We start from the raw sequence: 14,910 nt of genomic DNA on the forward strand, positions 1-14,910 counted from the left end.
TATATTTATACCTCTACTATATATCATATATTATTTCATACTCTCTGTATATTCTTTGTATATATAAGTCTATATACACATATTTATACATGTGTACATGTTATAATTATTATTATTATATTACTATTATTATTATATATACTGTTGCTGCCATTATTACTATATACTGCTATTATATTGGTATAATTAATATCATATATAAATATATATTATGTTATATTATATACTATATATACTGTACTTTTTTTATATACTGTCTAACAATAACATTACCATCATATCATCAGTACTATTACCATCATCTTGCCACTGCACCTTATCTACCTATTTATCTTGTGTTTCTGTTTTTATTCTTTCTACCTCAATATTTTTTATTTTATTCTATTGTATTATATTTTATTGTATTCAAATATACCGGTTGCTATGACGACTTAATTACCCTTCGGGGATGAATAAAGTAATCTATCTATCTTTATTGTGAAGGCGGAGTCCCGCAGTGTTCCGGTGTCTCTGCGGTGCTGTGCGGGCCCTTGACGCAGGTCTGCGGGCCGGAGACGCCGCTCCTCCTGCAGATCGAGCGGAGCCACACAGCCGCGGCGGCGTCAGCTTGGCTGGAGCCGCAGCGCCTGCACAAGAGATCCCTCCGCCCCCCCCCCCCACTCCTGGAACTTCACCAGGGTTTCAGGGATTTTCTGATCCAGCGGCAGGGGCGTGCACGCGTGCGTGTGCATGTGCGCGCCACCTGTGCCATGCACCTTCTCAGGATTAAACCATAGTTTCCTCCAACCTCGTTGTATACACATTTATTTACTGGCACTAACTAACTGAGGTGAGGAGGGAAACCACTCCCACCTGTTCATCTTCCTTCCAGACTATTTCTTCATCACATTATTTAAATCAGGTTTTTCATGCATATACAGATGATACAACACTGATAAGGATTAACAAGATGGATGCACACATTGAATTAGTTGTCTCTTTCTCCTGGGAGTTTAATATAGCCAGGATTATAGATGCTGGAAGCTTAATTAGTCAATAATCAATATGATCTACAGTCTATAATAGCATGTTCAGTTGTATATAATGAGGGATTTCTACCTGGAACCTGTCATTCAATAAGTAGTTAACCTGTTTTGTGTGCACGCCTCCACATGCACAGCCTCTACACCTGCAGCCTGTGAAAGTAGAGTCTCCTGGAGGAGGAAGGATCCTCAGTCTTCCTCCTGAACTCGATCATAACCTGAAACACAAACACACACACACACACACACAAACACATTTCTATTCCTCTTAAATAAACCTCAGAGTGATTTCATGATCTATTGTTGGGAGGCACACAGACGTCTCTTCTCATTGCGGATGGATACGATCCTTTTATTGGGAGTGCCGTGACTGGTCCAGTTAATGACGCAAGCCCCGGCTGGCGACAGTGAGTCTACAAGTTTGACATTTTCACAGTTTACAGCAACTGCTGCGGAACGTAACAATACTCCGAGCCCAGAGTGAAACCACTCTGGGGATCAGGGCTGGAACCTCCCGGGCCACCAGGTGGATCTAACCCGGGCTACACACGCACCATGTCGGGGTGTCCTGGGAGGTGGGGACGGTCCACCGGAGCCAAGCGGGTCTGGTGCCTCGGTGAAGGTCCCAGGGCAAAACACTGACCATGTTCATTTTCACTCTTTGGAAGTGGAGTGAGTGTAGCAAATAAAATACAATATAACTAAAGTAAATAAAAGCCTGATATAAATGTCAATGATTAATTAATTTTATTGTCACCTGCACAACATCTTTCATGATTCATGTTTATAGACTCATGATTATCCATGAGTTAAGATAGATTTATGGAGGTGACAATAAAATAAAGTCATGCTTTTATAAAAGTCTGATTAATAAATGTTTCATTGAATAAAAATGAAAAAAACTGTGGCATCACGCATAAGTTCCAAAGTGAAACTAATCTCCATGAATGACATTCCATTCATTTCCTTCCCCTTATCTGATCAATGATATACAAAAAAACAACATTTCAAATGTGTTGCATTTTGAAACGCGACAGGAAACCGGAGCCGGATCATGATCCAGCGCCTGTGTGTCTTGTCTGGTCCCAGAGCACAAACAGGATGCTCTCCCTGGGGCTCCAGGAGGCTCCGAGAGGCCCCGGAGGCATCACCAGCTCAAACAAGTCTGTAGTCTTATGAAAAACAGCCCCATGAAGAACTTCATTTACTGCCACCGCAAAAAAAAAAACTTGCTGGACATTTTCCAAGACAGGAAAAAAGGGATGATTCTGGTGATTAATAAAGTAATCCAGGGGTTTGCTGCTTTCTTTCATGTCAAGCCAAACTGATAACTCAGCCCACTGTACTTCTAATACAGTCATGCTGAATTCTGCTGTTAAGTCGAGTTCAAACCAAATAAAATAAGAGTTAAACATTGGAGATTTTCTCTAATAATATTGAAAAAACCTGAGTATTCCCTGTCAAGTGCCTGATAAAGACCCTCTAGACCCCCAGACTGAGAAACAGTGACCTGAGATAGAAGCAAGTATGTATTGTCAGCCTCTGTACTTAAGATAAAGGTGCATCTGTTAAAATATCCAGGAAGTATCAAGAAAGTTTAAACAAACAGGAGGAAGGGGGGGTGCAAAGCGGGTGAAAACACATCATACAAAACCTTTCAAATGGCATGAGAATGTTTCACGTAGTATAAAAGTCAGCATCACATTTGTTCGATGGGTTATTGATTATTACAAACAAGTAACTTTTTCTTTGTAAGAAGATCTCCGCAGCAGACTTTAGGTTTGGTCAACAGGTTTAAACTCGTCCGTTTTTGCTTCCTGCCACATTATGATTTGACTGATATACAAGATGATACAGGGTCACGAGTTGTGTCCTGTGAGTGATGGGGAGACCCTCAGGTCTTTTATTTGCTGTTGTTACTCTTCGACACAAAATCCTCTCAGCAAATCTCATAGAAGCTAAAGAAGTGAACTTTTTTATTCATAATTATAAAACTAATTAGTTAACTGTTAATAATATAGCTGCAACTAATTGATTTTCACTATTAAGACCAATAGTCCAAATTATTTTAAAGCATCGACAGTTAATAAAAGCAAAAGGAATTTGAGAATATGAAATCATTAAATACTTTTAATTTTTGCCACTACTTTGGTTAAGAAAGACTTTCAAAAGCATAAATAATTCATATTTTGTTTTTATTTCTGTTAAAATCATCCATGCCACCCCTCCCATTTGACAATCTCACAAACAGTAACAACATTCAGTCTAATCAGAATCATGACGCACTGATTATCAGATCCTCCACATTTCCTACAAGTTCTTGTCACTCACACATGATTGGCCACAAGATAAACATTAAGTAACATAGTACACGGTTTCATTCATACGAACATTCTGTGAGCCGCGGCCACAGAAGTGTGCGTGTAACAGGGGCCATCACAAGCCGATATCAGATTATACAAAATAAAGGCAGGACCACGAGGAAACCAACAGCTGTGTCTTCACTTCCCCTCCTGTGGCTTTTGGAAAGGAGAAGACTGTGGCAAACTGACACAGTTGTTTATCCCACCTCATCCAAAGGGTTTGATGGCCCTATCAAAGGCTGTCTCTGGGATACCAGGGCCTCTTCTGATTGGCTAGTCAGTCTTACGAGGCGACTCCAGTTTCCAGGCTCCGGTGAAGTAGCGCATGCGGATGAAAATCAGGTCTCGACCCATCTGCAGCCAGCTCCAGAACGGGACCAGCTTGGATCCTGGTGGAGGAAACACACATACATGATGCTGTTAGAGGGACAGATGATGGAAATAGACCAATTTGCTGACATCTAATACTGATTCTGTCATCAGCAAATACGTAATCACTCCAGCAATAAGGCAAGCATGCAACAGTAGCCCTCTAAATCTGTCAAAGTCAAAAAATAGAAACCAAAACAGACAAGGACAAAAACAAGATGACAAACTACAAGGATCAGCAGGTATCAACTACAATTTCTAATAGAGGAGTAACTAGAAGTTATCAGTCGATCACAGGCGTGTACACAAACCCTACAGAGATATTTATAGAACCACAGAAAGGTGGCCCACTGGGAGGATCCATGACCGCATATTCCATGAAAAACCTACCTTCTATTTCGGTCCAGATGACCGCTACCTCAGCTGTGGGGATTTTAAAACACTGGGCGATGTACAGGAGCTCCACATCAAAAGCCCTGGGAGAAGATATGGAGAAAGAAGTGTACAGATGTTTAAAAGTTGCTTTTAAAATCCATGTTTTTTTGCAGACTTTGTATTGATGTCATTACTGAAAACTCCACCGTGGAGCACGACGCCTTACCATCGCTCTACATGGAGGGAAGAGAAGGTCTTGAGTGCAGCCTCCCGAGTGAACAGCTTGAAGCCGCACTGTGTGTCCTTGATGCCTCTCACACAGAGGAACCACACCAGGAAGTGAAAGCCGTACATGAGGAATGTACGAAACGTTGATCGCTGTGGCAAGGACCAAACAGTGGTTACTTCATGGTTTAACACACAATACTCTACAATACTCTTCAGACTCCAGGCAAGATAATTACCTCAGCTACAGAATCTTTCTCCAGGTGAGCTCTGGAACCACAGGAAATCCCCATGTTTTCCTAAATATAAGGATTGAATTATAGAAAGGTTACACACTAACTGCCAAATATTCAAATATCTGTTTGATATCGGTCTGATGTTATACAACAAGGACTGGATTCAGACTCACTGGTTTAGGCTCAATGTCTTTAAGTCCTGCCTCCACTTTGTCAATTTCAGAGAACTTAGTGGCTCCGTCAGCATCTGCCATCAGAATGATTTCGCCCCTGGAGCTCATTGTTCCCTTTAGATGAGACAGGGTCAGAAATAAATGTGGGTAAAAATCTAGACAAAATACACTCTCAGTCTCCTGACTAATGTTTTTTTGTGCTGTCAGACAAACCATTCGCACAGCTCCTCCTTTCCCCCGGTTAGTCACCAGCGTCAGGACTCGCACTTTATCTGCACCGTGCTTCTTAGAGTACCGCAAAGCAACCTGGCAAGACAACACACCAGAGTACATTTCAACACAAATCTCCACCACATCCACTTTGAAATGTTTAGCACTGAGCACATATAAAGTTAATGGAAACAGATTGTCCCACAAAAAAAGGTATTACCTCTGTGGTTTTGTCTTTGCTGCCATCGTCCACCACAATGACCTCATAGGTAAAGGATGGGTTTTGTTTCTGCAGGAAGGAAACAGGCACATTTTCAGTTGAATGCTGCCACCTGCTGACCGTTTTTAGGAATAACAGATCTAACCTGAATATTTTCTATGTTCTGCCTTTCAGAGGATGATAGAACTGATTTGCTCTGATCAGTAAAAATTATAATAAATGATCAAACTACAGCAAAGTTATTGTAAGGACTTGCCTTTCGAAGCTGAGCACTTACCTGTCTGTTTTCCAAGTAGTCCATAGCTTCATCCAGCATCACAGGCACTGTCATGACACACAGTTAAACCACATTAGTGTCTATAACCTACTGCAGGTTCATGTTGAATCATGTAGAACAATGAATATTTGACATTCATCAGTTCAACACAAAGTAAACTGAGCATTTCTCACTTTTTGAATGTTGCCAACGAATTTCAGATCCAAAACTATTAATTGCTTGAAACACAGACTTATATGTCTTATATTTTAAACAGTTTGTATCCTGTAAATAAGTGTAATGCAACTACAATGAAATCATACAACAGTTTCCTGTATCCACACATCCAAGTCAAAAGCTGATGGGACTTTAGTGACTCATGTCAGTCTGACCCTGTAGCATTAACATTCATCCTGAGAGATCATATCACAAGACGACAGCGTTAAGTATGTGCAAATTAATAAATGTCTGAGTTTACAGATGTATCCGTTGACAAAGCTTTTATGTGTGTTGGTGTCTTGGGAGTGAGCGAGAGGTAGAGAGAGGAGTCAAGAGGCCTGATGACTCTCGTGCAGCTATACAGTAATATTTTACCAATTTCTATCAATCATGGTTTGATATGGTGATGATCAGTGTTGATATTGTGGTGGTGGCCACAAGCAGATCAATATATGACCACCAGGAGGAGTAAAAGTACAAATTCATTGTGAAAGCGTAGCAGGTCAGAGGAAGTCATCTGAGGAGGCTGAATTTCATGTGAGGCAAAGGACGAATTTGCTTTCACAGAGCAAAAAGCCTGATGCCACACGGGTCTCAGAACCTTTGAATGTTTGTTGTTTGTCATCGGATCTCAGGACACATCTGCAGGCATTCAGACCTGGACTTAGTGTTGACCACATGTGATCGGATCACTCAGGACGGATGTTACCAAGTCTGAACTGGGTCACTCACTGCGGAGCTCCTCGTTGTAGGCCGGGACCACCACCGACAGCTCCCTGGAATGGGGGTCGTGCAAGCTGGGGAATGGCTCCTTCTCTCCTGAGGCGGTCAGGAAGTACTTCTCCTTCTCGTGGCGTGTCAGTCTCACCATCTCGGCCGTGGCGTGCGCGACAATGAGCACCTGGAAAGAGAGAGAGCCACTCATGTTACCTCTGCCTGCAGGTGAAACAGGTGTCATTTCTGCAGACAAGAGGAAGAGAATCCGGCTTTTCTGGACAAGTGTGTTATGAATAATGGGATGTTTTACTTGGCTAAACAATTTGGTTTTCCACCTTTGAGTGAACTCTAATGATGATTTCCTCAGTTGATAACAGCTACTTTTTAAATCCTCGTACGCAAAGAGGAAGATGTAGGCTCGTTAAATTAAGGGCAAATATAAGATAAATAAAACGCCTTTTACCTCAGTGAAATACATTGTTAAAGGATTTATAACATGGAGGAAGAACCAGAGTTGGAAACCAGCCCTGCTTCACACTACAGACACCAAACCAAGCAGGACAGATCTCTGACAACACAACATGAACACTACACTATGACAACTCACCACAATGACACACAGAGCTGCTATTGCGACCAAAGCTTGAACTATATCACAGAGGCAATCCATTTTCCAGAAGTTGTCCGGCAGCCACTGACGACACAGCCACCTAGCCCGGAAGCTAGCTCGTCTCCCCCCCCCCCCGCGGAGCTTCGTGTCAGGCCGGATGAGCTCCGACTTCCCGGGTCACACGAAGAACCAGGAACTGAACAGGTTGTTTAAATGGTGTAAACAGTGAATAAGAAGCTTCGTGGCTCCATTAGTCTGCAGCCACATCCGTAAACTCAGCTCCCCAATCACAGCTCAACACAGCGGTGGACAGGAAGTGACACGTTCTCTTCGACACATCATCAGTTTGACGGAAGAGACCTGAAGGGAAACCGACACTGACCCCTAGAGGCCAGGGGTGGAACAACCGCAAGGAATATTATTATTATTTATATACAAACTGAACCTGAGACAGAATTGTTTGCTTGAGAACACAGGAATTGGGCTTTGTATATAATTAATAATAATAATAATAATAATAATAATAATAATAATAATAATAATAATAATAATAATATTAAGAAGAAGAAGAAGAAGAAGAAGAAGAAGAAGAAGAAGAAGAAGAAGAAGAAGAAGAAGAAGAAGAAGAAGAAGAAGAAGAAGATGAAGGAGAATAATAAAAATAATAAGAATAATAAGAATAATAAGAATAATGAAAAGATTGCCTTGGGCTAGATGATTGTGCCCTGTCATTTATCGTGTGAGCACAACGACTAAATTAAAGTCAGTGATGGATGTATAAACCTCAGAGATGGTTAAGTATCATATAAAAACCAAATCTATCCTGATTATTTTGATCCTGATCTTTTCCCGGAGTTTCTGTGCCTTAGCGCCCGCGGATGCAGGGCCACAGCTGTGGCCGCACCATGGATTATGATTGTGGATCGCGTGTCGGAGGTCGCAATGGTGGATCCAGTTCGGTGGATTCTGTATCGTGCCAGCTGATCGTCGTTGTAATGGAGGATCCTTTGTCGCGTTGGCATCGGATGATGAGGGACCACGACCGAGGCGGCAGCTGATAATGGATTCTAACTGGCGGCGGTGGACAATGACTGTGGATTATAGTGGATCCCATCCTGATGCTGGATCGTGGTCTTGCTGCTGGCCAGAGACTGTGATTGCAGCGGGACTGCCTGACACATAGTATTGAAAAATGTTTAGCCTAATGGATGCTGCTAAAAATCCTGATGATGTTTTCTTACACCTGACATCTATTGCACTTCTGTCCGTCCTGAGAGAGGGATCCCTCACATGTGGCTCTCTCTGAGGTTTCTACATATTTTTACCTGTGAAAAGGGTTTTTAGTAGTTTTTCCTTACTCTTGTTGAGGGTTAAGGACAGAGGATGTCACACAATGTTAAAGCCCCATGAGACGAATTGTTATTTGTGAATGTGGGCTATACAAATAAAACTTGATTGATTGATTGATTGATTATTTAGAAATCATTTATAATCAGAAATTTTACAACATCATCACATCCTTTAAAATACTTTATAGGATTCAAGTGTTAATGAGACATTTCTAAAACATGAATGAACGGCATTGCAATCAATGTTTAACTCACAATGTTCACTTTATTTTTCTTTTTTCAAAGTTATTTTTATCTAGGCAAAAATGCAGACACTTAAACGAACGAACTGAAAAACAGTCTAAAAATAAAAAGAAGTGCAAGTCTTTTTAAACCATGCCTAGTCTCTAATACAAAGACACATGACCAAACAAAAACAACAAGATTTCATAAAATGTGTCACCTTGTGCCTGTATCACAAAGCGAGTTCAACACACCTAGGATAGGTTTCAGTTATCTGTCTGACGAACAAATGTGATTGTAATTATCAACCCAACAAGTCAACCCAGGTTTTCCTTCTCTTGATAATTGGTTGGTGCACATAAAGGGGGCGGGGTTTACTGAAATTGACCACTGACCATCTTCGGAACTGACAGAAGTATAAACACTTTATCAAGGCTAAAAGAAACACAGTTAGGTAATTGAGGTAAACCTGAAGTTACCAGGATAAGAACAAATCCTGCTTCGTAGTACAACCCCATGGTGTCTAGTTAGAGTCAAATAAACACATTATAAATATAAAAAAGAAGATAAGTCATTAAAACTTGGATTCTTTAATCTGATTTTCAGCGGTGCTCTCTCCATGTTCAGCTTCCTTCTGGTTTTTCCCTCTCCTCCTGTTTGAACATTGAGATGATAATGGTTACAGTAAGAGTGACATCAAAGGTCATGGGACAACTGCAGTTTACCTCGTAAACATTAAACAACTCTGCACATTAAAAGCGTAATCAGCGATTAACTCCTCATTAATTCATATTCATTGCACTTTTATGAAAACATTTAAAAAACAGTTTAAAGAGAGACTTACAAGCTACTTGTTAAACTGTAAGCTGAAGCAAACATAAGACTGTGACCTTTGCATCGGTTCCTTCTGTGCAGTAATGTTGCAACACTGGGATCAGTCCAGCATGTTCACTGAGGGCACTCACCTCCATACTGGCTGCATTTGTGTTATGGTCTCTGGTAACGTCTTCCCAAAAGTCTCAGGCAGCAGGAGACACAAGACGGCACCAGAGATGGCGAGAACCCCCATCAATATGTACGGCAGTGCCCTGAAGTATTGTCCTACATAGAGAGGAAAAGAATAACCACGAGGAAGGCAGAGGAAATACAAATGAAAAATTGACAATAGGTGAAATATCTGTTTGATGATGATTGGTGAGGAAAAAAAGACTTTATCATTTTTTTTGCAGATTAAAGCAGGAAACAGGACATTTCTTACTGTGGTAACTTGTCTTAGAATAGAGAATTTACTGGCATGCACGAGTAAACATGTGAGAAGCTCGAACCGGAGAATGTTTGTCATTCTGATTCAGATTCAGACTGATCACAGCAGCTCTATTCTCCAGAAATATGAATCATTGGTGCCAACAATCGGAAACGACCTGCACGTACCCAGGTAAATAATAAAGGGAGACAAGATGGTTCCAATCCGAGCAGACATGGAGCAACACCCCATTGCTGTGTTTCTTATGACTGTGGGGAAGAGCTCTGACGAGACAGCGTACACGACACAAAATGCACACGTGATGCCAAACTTCCCAAGCATCTCGAGGATCACAGCCACAATTGGTAATTCTGAGGAAACAAAAGAGTGACAACTTTAACTACAGCAAAGAGAAAATATCGAATGAGTGGCTTGCAGACTATCTATGCTAGTGGCATTGGCCCTTTTGATGGCAATGTGAAGGCTAAAAGCTATCACAGTTATTGGAAGTTTTGACTGAAATATCTGTTACTGTATTAAATGTAATACATTGACCCTTTACCCCATCACAGAGTACTTTTAACTATAATTATGTGCTTTACTGAGTTCCATTTAAATGTCTTAGCATATCCATCATTGTGTTAATTTATTTATCAACATATTTATGTGAGCTGCTTGTACAGTTTGACTTGTCACCCTTGTGCCTACAGATTTAAGCGTTACCAAGCGGGACGAGCTGAACGCAGAGGATCATCGCGCCCCCGAGGAAGAGTGAAGACGACTGGCAGATGTGCCTGGAGCAGTGCTGCAGCAGTAATAAAGCGATGAGGTAAGCTGGCACCTCAGTCACTGCAGACAAGAAGCAGTTTAGGTAAGGGTCTCCATGCAGGTTGGACGTGTTGAGGATTAAAGCGTAGTAACTGAGGGTGATGATGACCCTGCAGAGACATAAAGAACAGGAACATAAATGATTTGGGTTCACCTTTGGGGAGCGGTCATGTCGTCCATCTTTATATACAGTCTATGGTTTCATGTCATGTGAGGAAACTGTTGACATACCACAGGAGTGAGCAAATTAATGTGATGGAGAACAAGTTGCAGTTCCTCCAGATGTCTAAAATGTTGTATTTCTTTTCTTTCATGGCAAGTGCGTTGTCAGTCTGGGAAAAAACAAGAAGAAATGGTTGCAACAATTTAACCCTAGATTAGAAGGTTCCAATCCACAGATGAAACATGAGCCCTGCCACACAAAGACATAGTACAGTACCATATAGTTGGATTCTTCATATTCATACAGACAGTTTAGACATTAGGTTGTAAAATAAGTTACCTAACAATACAAGAAAACCTGAAAAGCAACACTGAGCCTAGAGATCACGTGGTACACATTTTCTCCAGATCTCGATTGTAGTTAGTTTTAATATGAAATATTAAAACTAACTACAATTACCACAATGTTGGGCCTCTGCCAACAAGTGCAGTTTCTGTCTACACATTTCTACATATTTCTATATACATATCAGTTGATCTCTGAGTCAAAGTGAATGTTTGTACCTAAACAAGGTCTTCAACCTTGAGCTGATCTTAAGATATAATTTTCAGGAAAAATAAACACTGTTTGTGAGAACACTGTGACCTTGGCCTTTGACCTTTGGCTACCAACATCAAATCAGCTAATCATTAAGTGCAAGTGAAAATTTGTACCAAATTTGAAGAAATACCCTTTTCGAGAATGGGATGGACAACCCAAAAACATTGAAATTTTTTAAACTTGCTGATGAACCGACCTCAGCTTGTGTAAAGATGTCTTGTGGAGCCTCGATGTGGTTTTCTGTGGCAGCACGTCTCAGAATGGCCTCGGCCTCCTTCATGCGTCCCTGAGAGAGCAGCCAGCGAGGAGACTCTGGAACAAGCCTGGAGAGTTGAAGTAAATAAACTGATTGATTCTATTGACTGATGAAGGGTTTTACACCCTCACACCTGAGTTATGAACTGAAGGACAATACCAAGGAATGCAAAGGCTGCTGTGTGAGAAGATCATTTCTTATTATTCTCACCACCACAGAGGGATGTAGATCAGGCCGCTGGCCGCCATGGGAATCAACAGCATCCACCATTCACGGAGGAAGTAAGCCACCCCGGGCATTGCCATGTAACCCACAGCCGAGGCCATGAAAACCCCAAGGGAGCAGAAGACCACTCGCGCTTTTGGGCTTAGAATTTCTATTCCTGTAGTTGTGATAAATGAAAGGAGAATTTGTCAAAAAGTCACCCGACGCATTAAGCAGTAACCAAACATTGCATCCTTAATGGAAAACATACCCAGCACAAATCCAATGATGTAGTTGGAAAATCCCCCGGCACCCACCAAGAAAAACAGAAATGTGAAGACCTCCCAGCTCGGGGAGAATATCTGGGCCGTGATCGCCAAAGTTTGAAGGATCATCATGAAAAAGAGCGCAGGCTTCCTTCCATACCTGAGTAGGCATGAAGCAGATTGTTAGAAGAAACAGTATAAGTAATGGAAACAATGATAAAAGAAATCAGTGTACAGACCTGTCAGACATCTGGCCTGAGATTAATGCCCCCAACAGCACACCGACGTAATTGATGGAGGTGGTCAGTGGCACTTTGTATGCATTGTCACAAACCAAGTCCCACTGCAAAATCCATCAGTGCAATGAGTAACCAGAGGTGGCAAAAGTACACACATTCTTTTCTCAAGTAGAAAATTAAAAAATTATTAAAGTACAGGCTATGAAAAGTATTTGAAAATAACGAGTTCCCCTCTAACATCTCAGCTAGGCTAAGACCCATTAACATACAGGAACAAAGTAAATGTACTTTGTTTCCTCCCACATCTAAGAAATACTGATTACAGTAACCAACGCAGCAGTATATAGTCATTATGGTCATAAGGTTTCAAAATTTAAGAACTGATAATAGTCTAGTGAGTTATTTTTGTGAAATTTCCAACGAAAAGGTTCAGTGTGTGAGATTGAGGTGAAAGGGATCTATTAGCAGAAATGTACTATAAAATAATCCTAGTGATATTTTCACTAGTGTGTTTCATCTAAGTCGTACCACTTGTGGGTTTGTTTTAACCCTAGAATGAGCCCTTTATATTTAACTACTTCATATTTACATCTGGAGCGATGCTACAGATGCTTTTTACAGTAGTCCAAACTGGACAAACTTTAGACCTTTTGGTTGTGTATTCAGCTGCAACATGCAACTTCACCACTAGATTTCACTAAATTTAACACACTGAACCTCTAAAATCATTCCAGGTAGTAAACAAAATTATATATTTAATATATTTGAATACCACAATTCATACAATTTAGATGAATGAAAACATCCCTAGGATTATCTTTTATTCAATTTTCATGCTGGTCAGTTTACTTTGCTACAGATATACCTTCATGGTTGACAGTTTTGGTTGTAAATATCCAGAAACAAAGCATCTCCTGTTATGAACTAGCATCTGTGATGATGCTTAGCTTTATTGTACTGATTACACATAATTAAATCATTCAATAAACTCTGCAGTTTAAACTTACAAAGCTGCTATTAATGTAACGTAACTAAATTCAAGTGACTGGTGTCAGTAATTTAATTGAAACTATTTTTCTTTTAGTTTTTGAACTATTTCATGTGAGAACACTGTTTAAAGTATTGGTTCACAATGGCAAACGGGACGAGGTGTGTGTGAGTGATATAATGATTACAAGTTTGGCCTTTGACCCGGCTTTGTCCTCACGTAACTCAAGCATTTTTGTTATCTTAGCTGGTTTGGTTTGGACCTTACACATACGTATGTTTCTATTAATTCAAAGTCTCCTGTCTCACGCTTTTGATTATTGCCAATTACTCTTTGTGATGACTTTTTCCCCCAATTTGCTTAAAATGCTGATAGATTATAGTGATTATTGCACAGGTCAAACTGTAAGATACAGATCACATTAACTATGACCCTCCTGAATAGTTACAAAAAACGTGACTAAATACCATTTCATGACTTTCCTGCTCACCTCTGTGACGATGGTGGATTGGTAGATTTGGTTGCTGTATGTCCACCCGTTCAAACAACTTTCCAGAGGAACTTCACTCACGTTAACATCCACATTTGGAATAAGTTCATTCTGGGAGAAGTTCCTGACTAGGTCCAGGTTGAGCCTGGAGCAGGAGCTACGCTTCTCGATGCCATTGACTGTTTCCAGTGGGATTGTCACATTTCTCCACATCTCACTGATGCCGTAGTCCTGGGGGATATAGCACTCGTGAGGTGGGGTATCACCCACAAATACTATATAGCCACCGATAAAACCATTCGGGAGGATGCTGATGGCCAGGGCCAGAAAAATCCTCAGCTGGAAAGAACCCAAGATCCAAGAAAAGATGTGATGCTGTCATAGTCCCTGATTTTTGAGTTTCCCATTATCTCAACAATATCTTTGATATTTAGAAACACGGAAGGAAGGAAGACACACAGATACTTTGTTAGTACTAGAGAGAGAATGTCCTGCTGCTCGGTGGAAGATTTTATGGCGGGTTCACCTGATCTTGGGAGTTACTCAGTTACTTACAAAAAAAAAAACAAGAGCAAAAATACAAGTAATGGTGACATGCAATTTCTTCGTCGTGCAACACATTGCCTCAATATGTACATTATTTTGATTTAAATGTTTACTATCAAGCTCAAGTGACGGGTATAATATACAGAATATACAGTTATCCAGGAAACATTCGAGGAACCCTTGTAAAGGGAGTTAATCATTTCCCAGCAGATAAAACAGTCTGTGAGGTCTGTCTTTGTCGTCAAGTGATGTTCGAGGGGACTTTTATTACTGCAGAAAGATAATTTCTATGATAATTACCGTTATGGAAGTGTTATGGAAGCTGGTGAAAGGAGAACTCAGGCAGCAGCTGATGTCTCTTGCAAAAGAGTTTAATGTAGACTTGATGCATCAATGAGACCAGAGGGTTGAACAATATACAAACGTCAACAGAGTAACACAAGCAATTGCCAGCCGCCAAGTCTGAAGATGTTTCCCACAGCAACCCAGTATATCTTCCTCACCCTGTGTCACCCATTCTA

At 40.8% G+C, this 14,910-nt stretch overlaps 1 protein-coding gene and 1 pseudogene across 1 annotated transcript; both read right to left on the minus strand.

Moving 5' to 3' along the window:
* Positions 1 to 3,200: 3,200 nt before the first annotated feature.
* On the minus strand, positions 3,201 to 7,319 carry alg5 (ALG5 dolichyl-phosphate beta-glucosyltransferase). Its single transcript, XM_061085439.1, has 10 exons — positions 6,993 to 7,319; positions 6,401 to 6,569; positions 5,471 to 5,517; positions 5,194 to 5,262; positions 4,977 to 5,069; positions 4,764 to 4,877; positions 4,594 to 4,653; positions 4,356 to 4,507; positions 4,145 to 4,230; positions 3,201 to 3,774 (listed from the first exon to the last, which is right to left on the minus strand). The coding sequence occupies exons 1-10, from the start codon at positions 7,053 to 7,055 to the stop codon at positions 3,659 to 3,661; spliced, it is 969 nt and encodes a 322-aa protein (XP_060941422.1). The 5' UTR covers positions 7,056 to 7,319; the 3' UTR covers positions 3,201 to 3,658.
* Positions 7,320 to 9,140: 1,821 nt separating this feature from the next.
* Positions 9,141 to 14,250, minus strand: LOC133019823 (solute carrier family 22 member 4-like; annotated as a pseudogene).
* Between the last annotated feature and the right edge of the window lie 660 nt (positions 14,251 to 14,910).

Source organism: Limanda limanda, chromosome 14 (assembly GCF_963576545.1).
Source record: "Limanda limanda chromosome 14, fLimLim1.1, whole genome shotgun sequence".
Taxonomy (NCBI): Eukaryota; Metazoa; Chordata; class Actinopteri; order Pleuronectiformes; family Pleuronectidae; genus Limanda; species Limanda limanda.

Bases quoted from the DNA above. Each gene is read 5' to 3' on its own strand.
- alg5 (XM_061085439.1), bottom strand. From the start codon at position 7,055: ATGGATTGCCTCTGTGATATAGTTCAAGCTTTGGTCGCAATAGCAGCT. The intron at 6,570-6,992 runs GTGAGTTGTCAT...CTCTCTTTCCAG, and splicing joins CAGCTCTGTGTGTCATTGTG to GTGCTCATTGTCGCGCACGC. The intron at 4,654-4,763 runs GTGAGTCTGAAT...CCTTATATTTAG, and splicing joins AAGACATTGAGCCTAAACCA to GAAAACATGGGGATTTCCTG.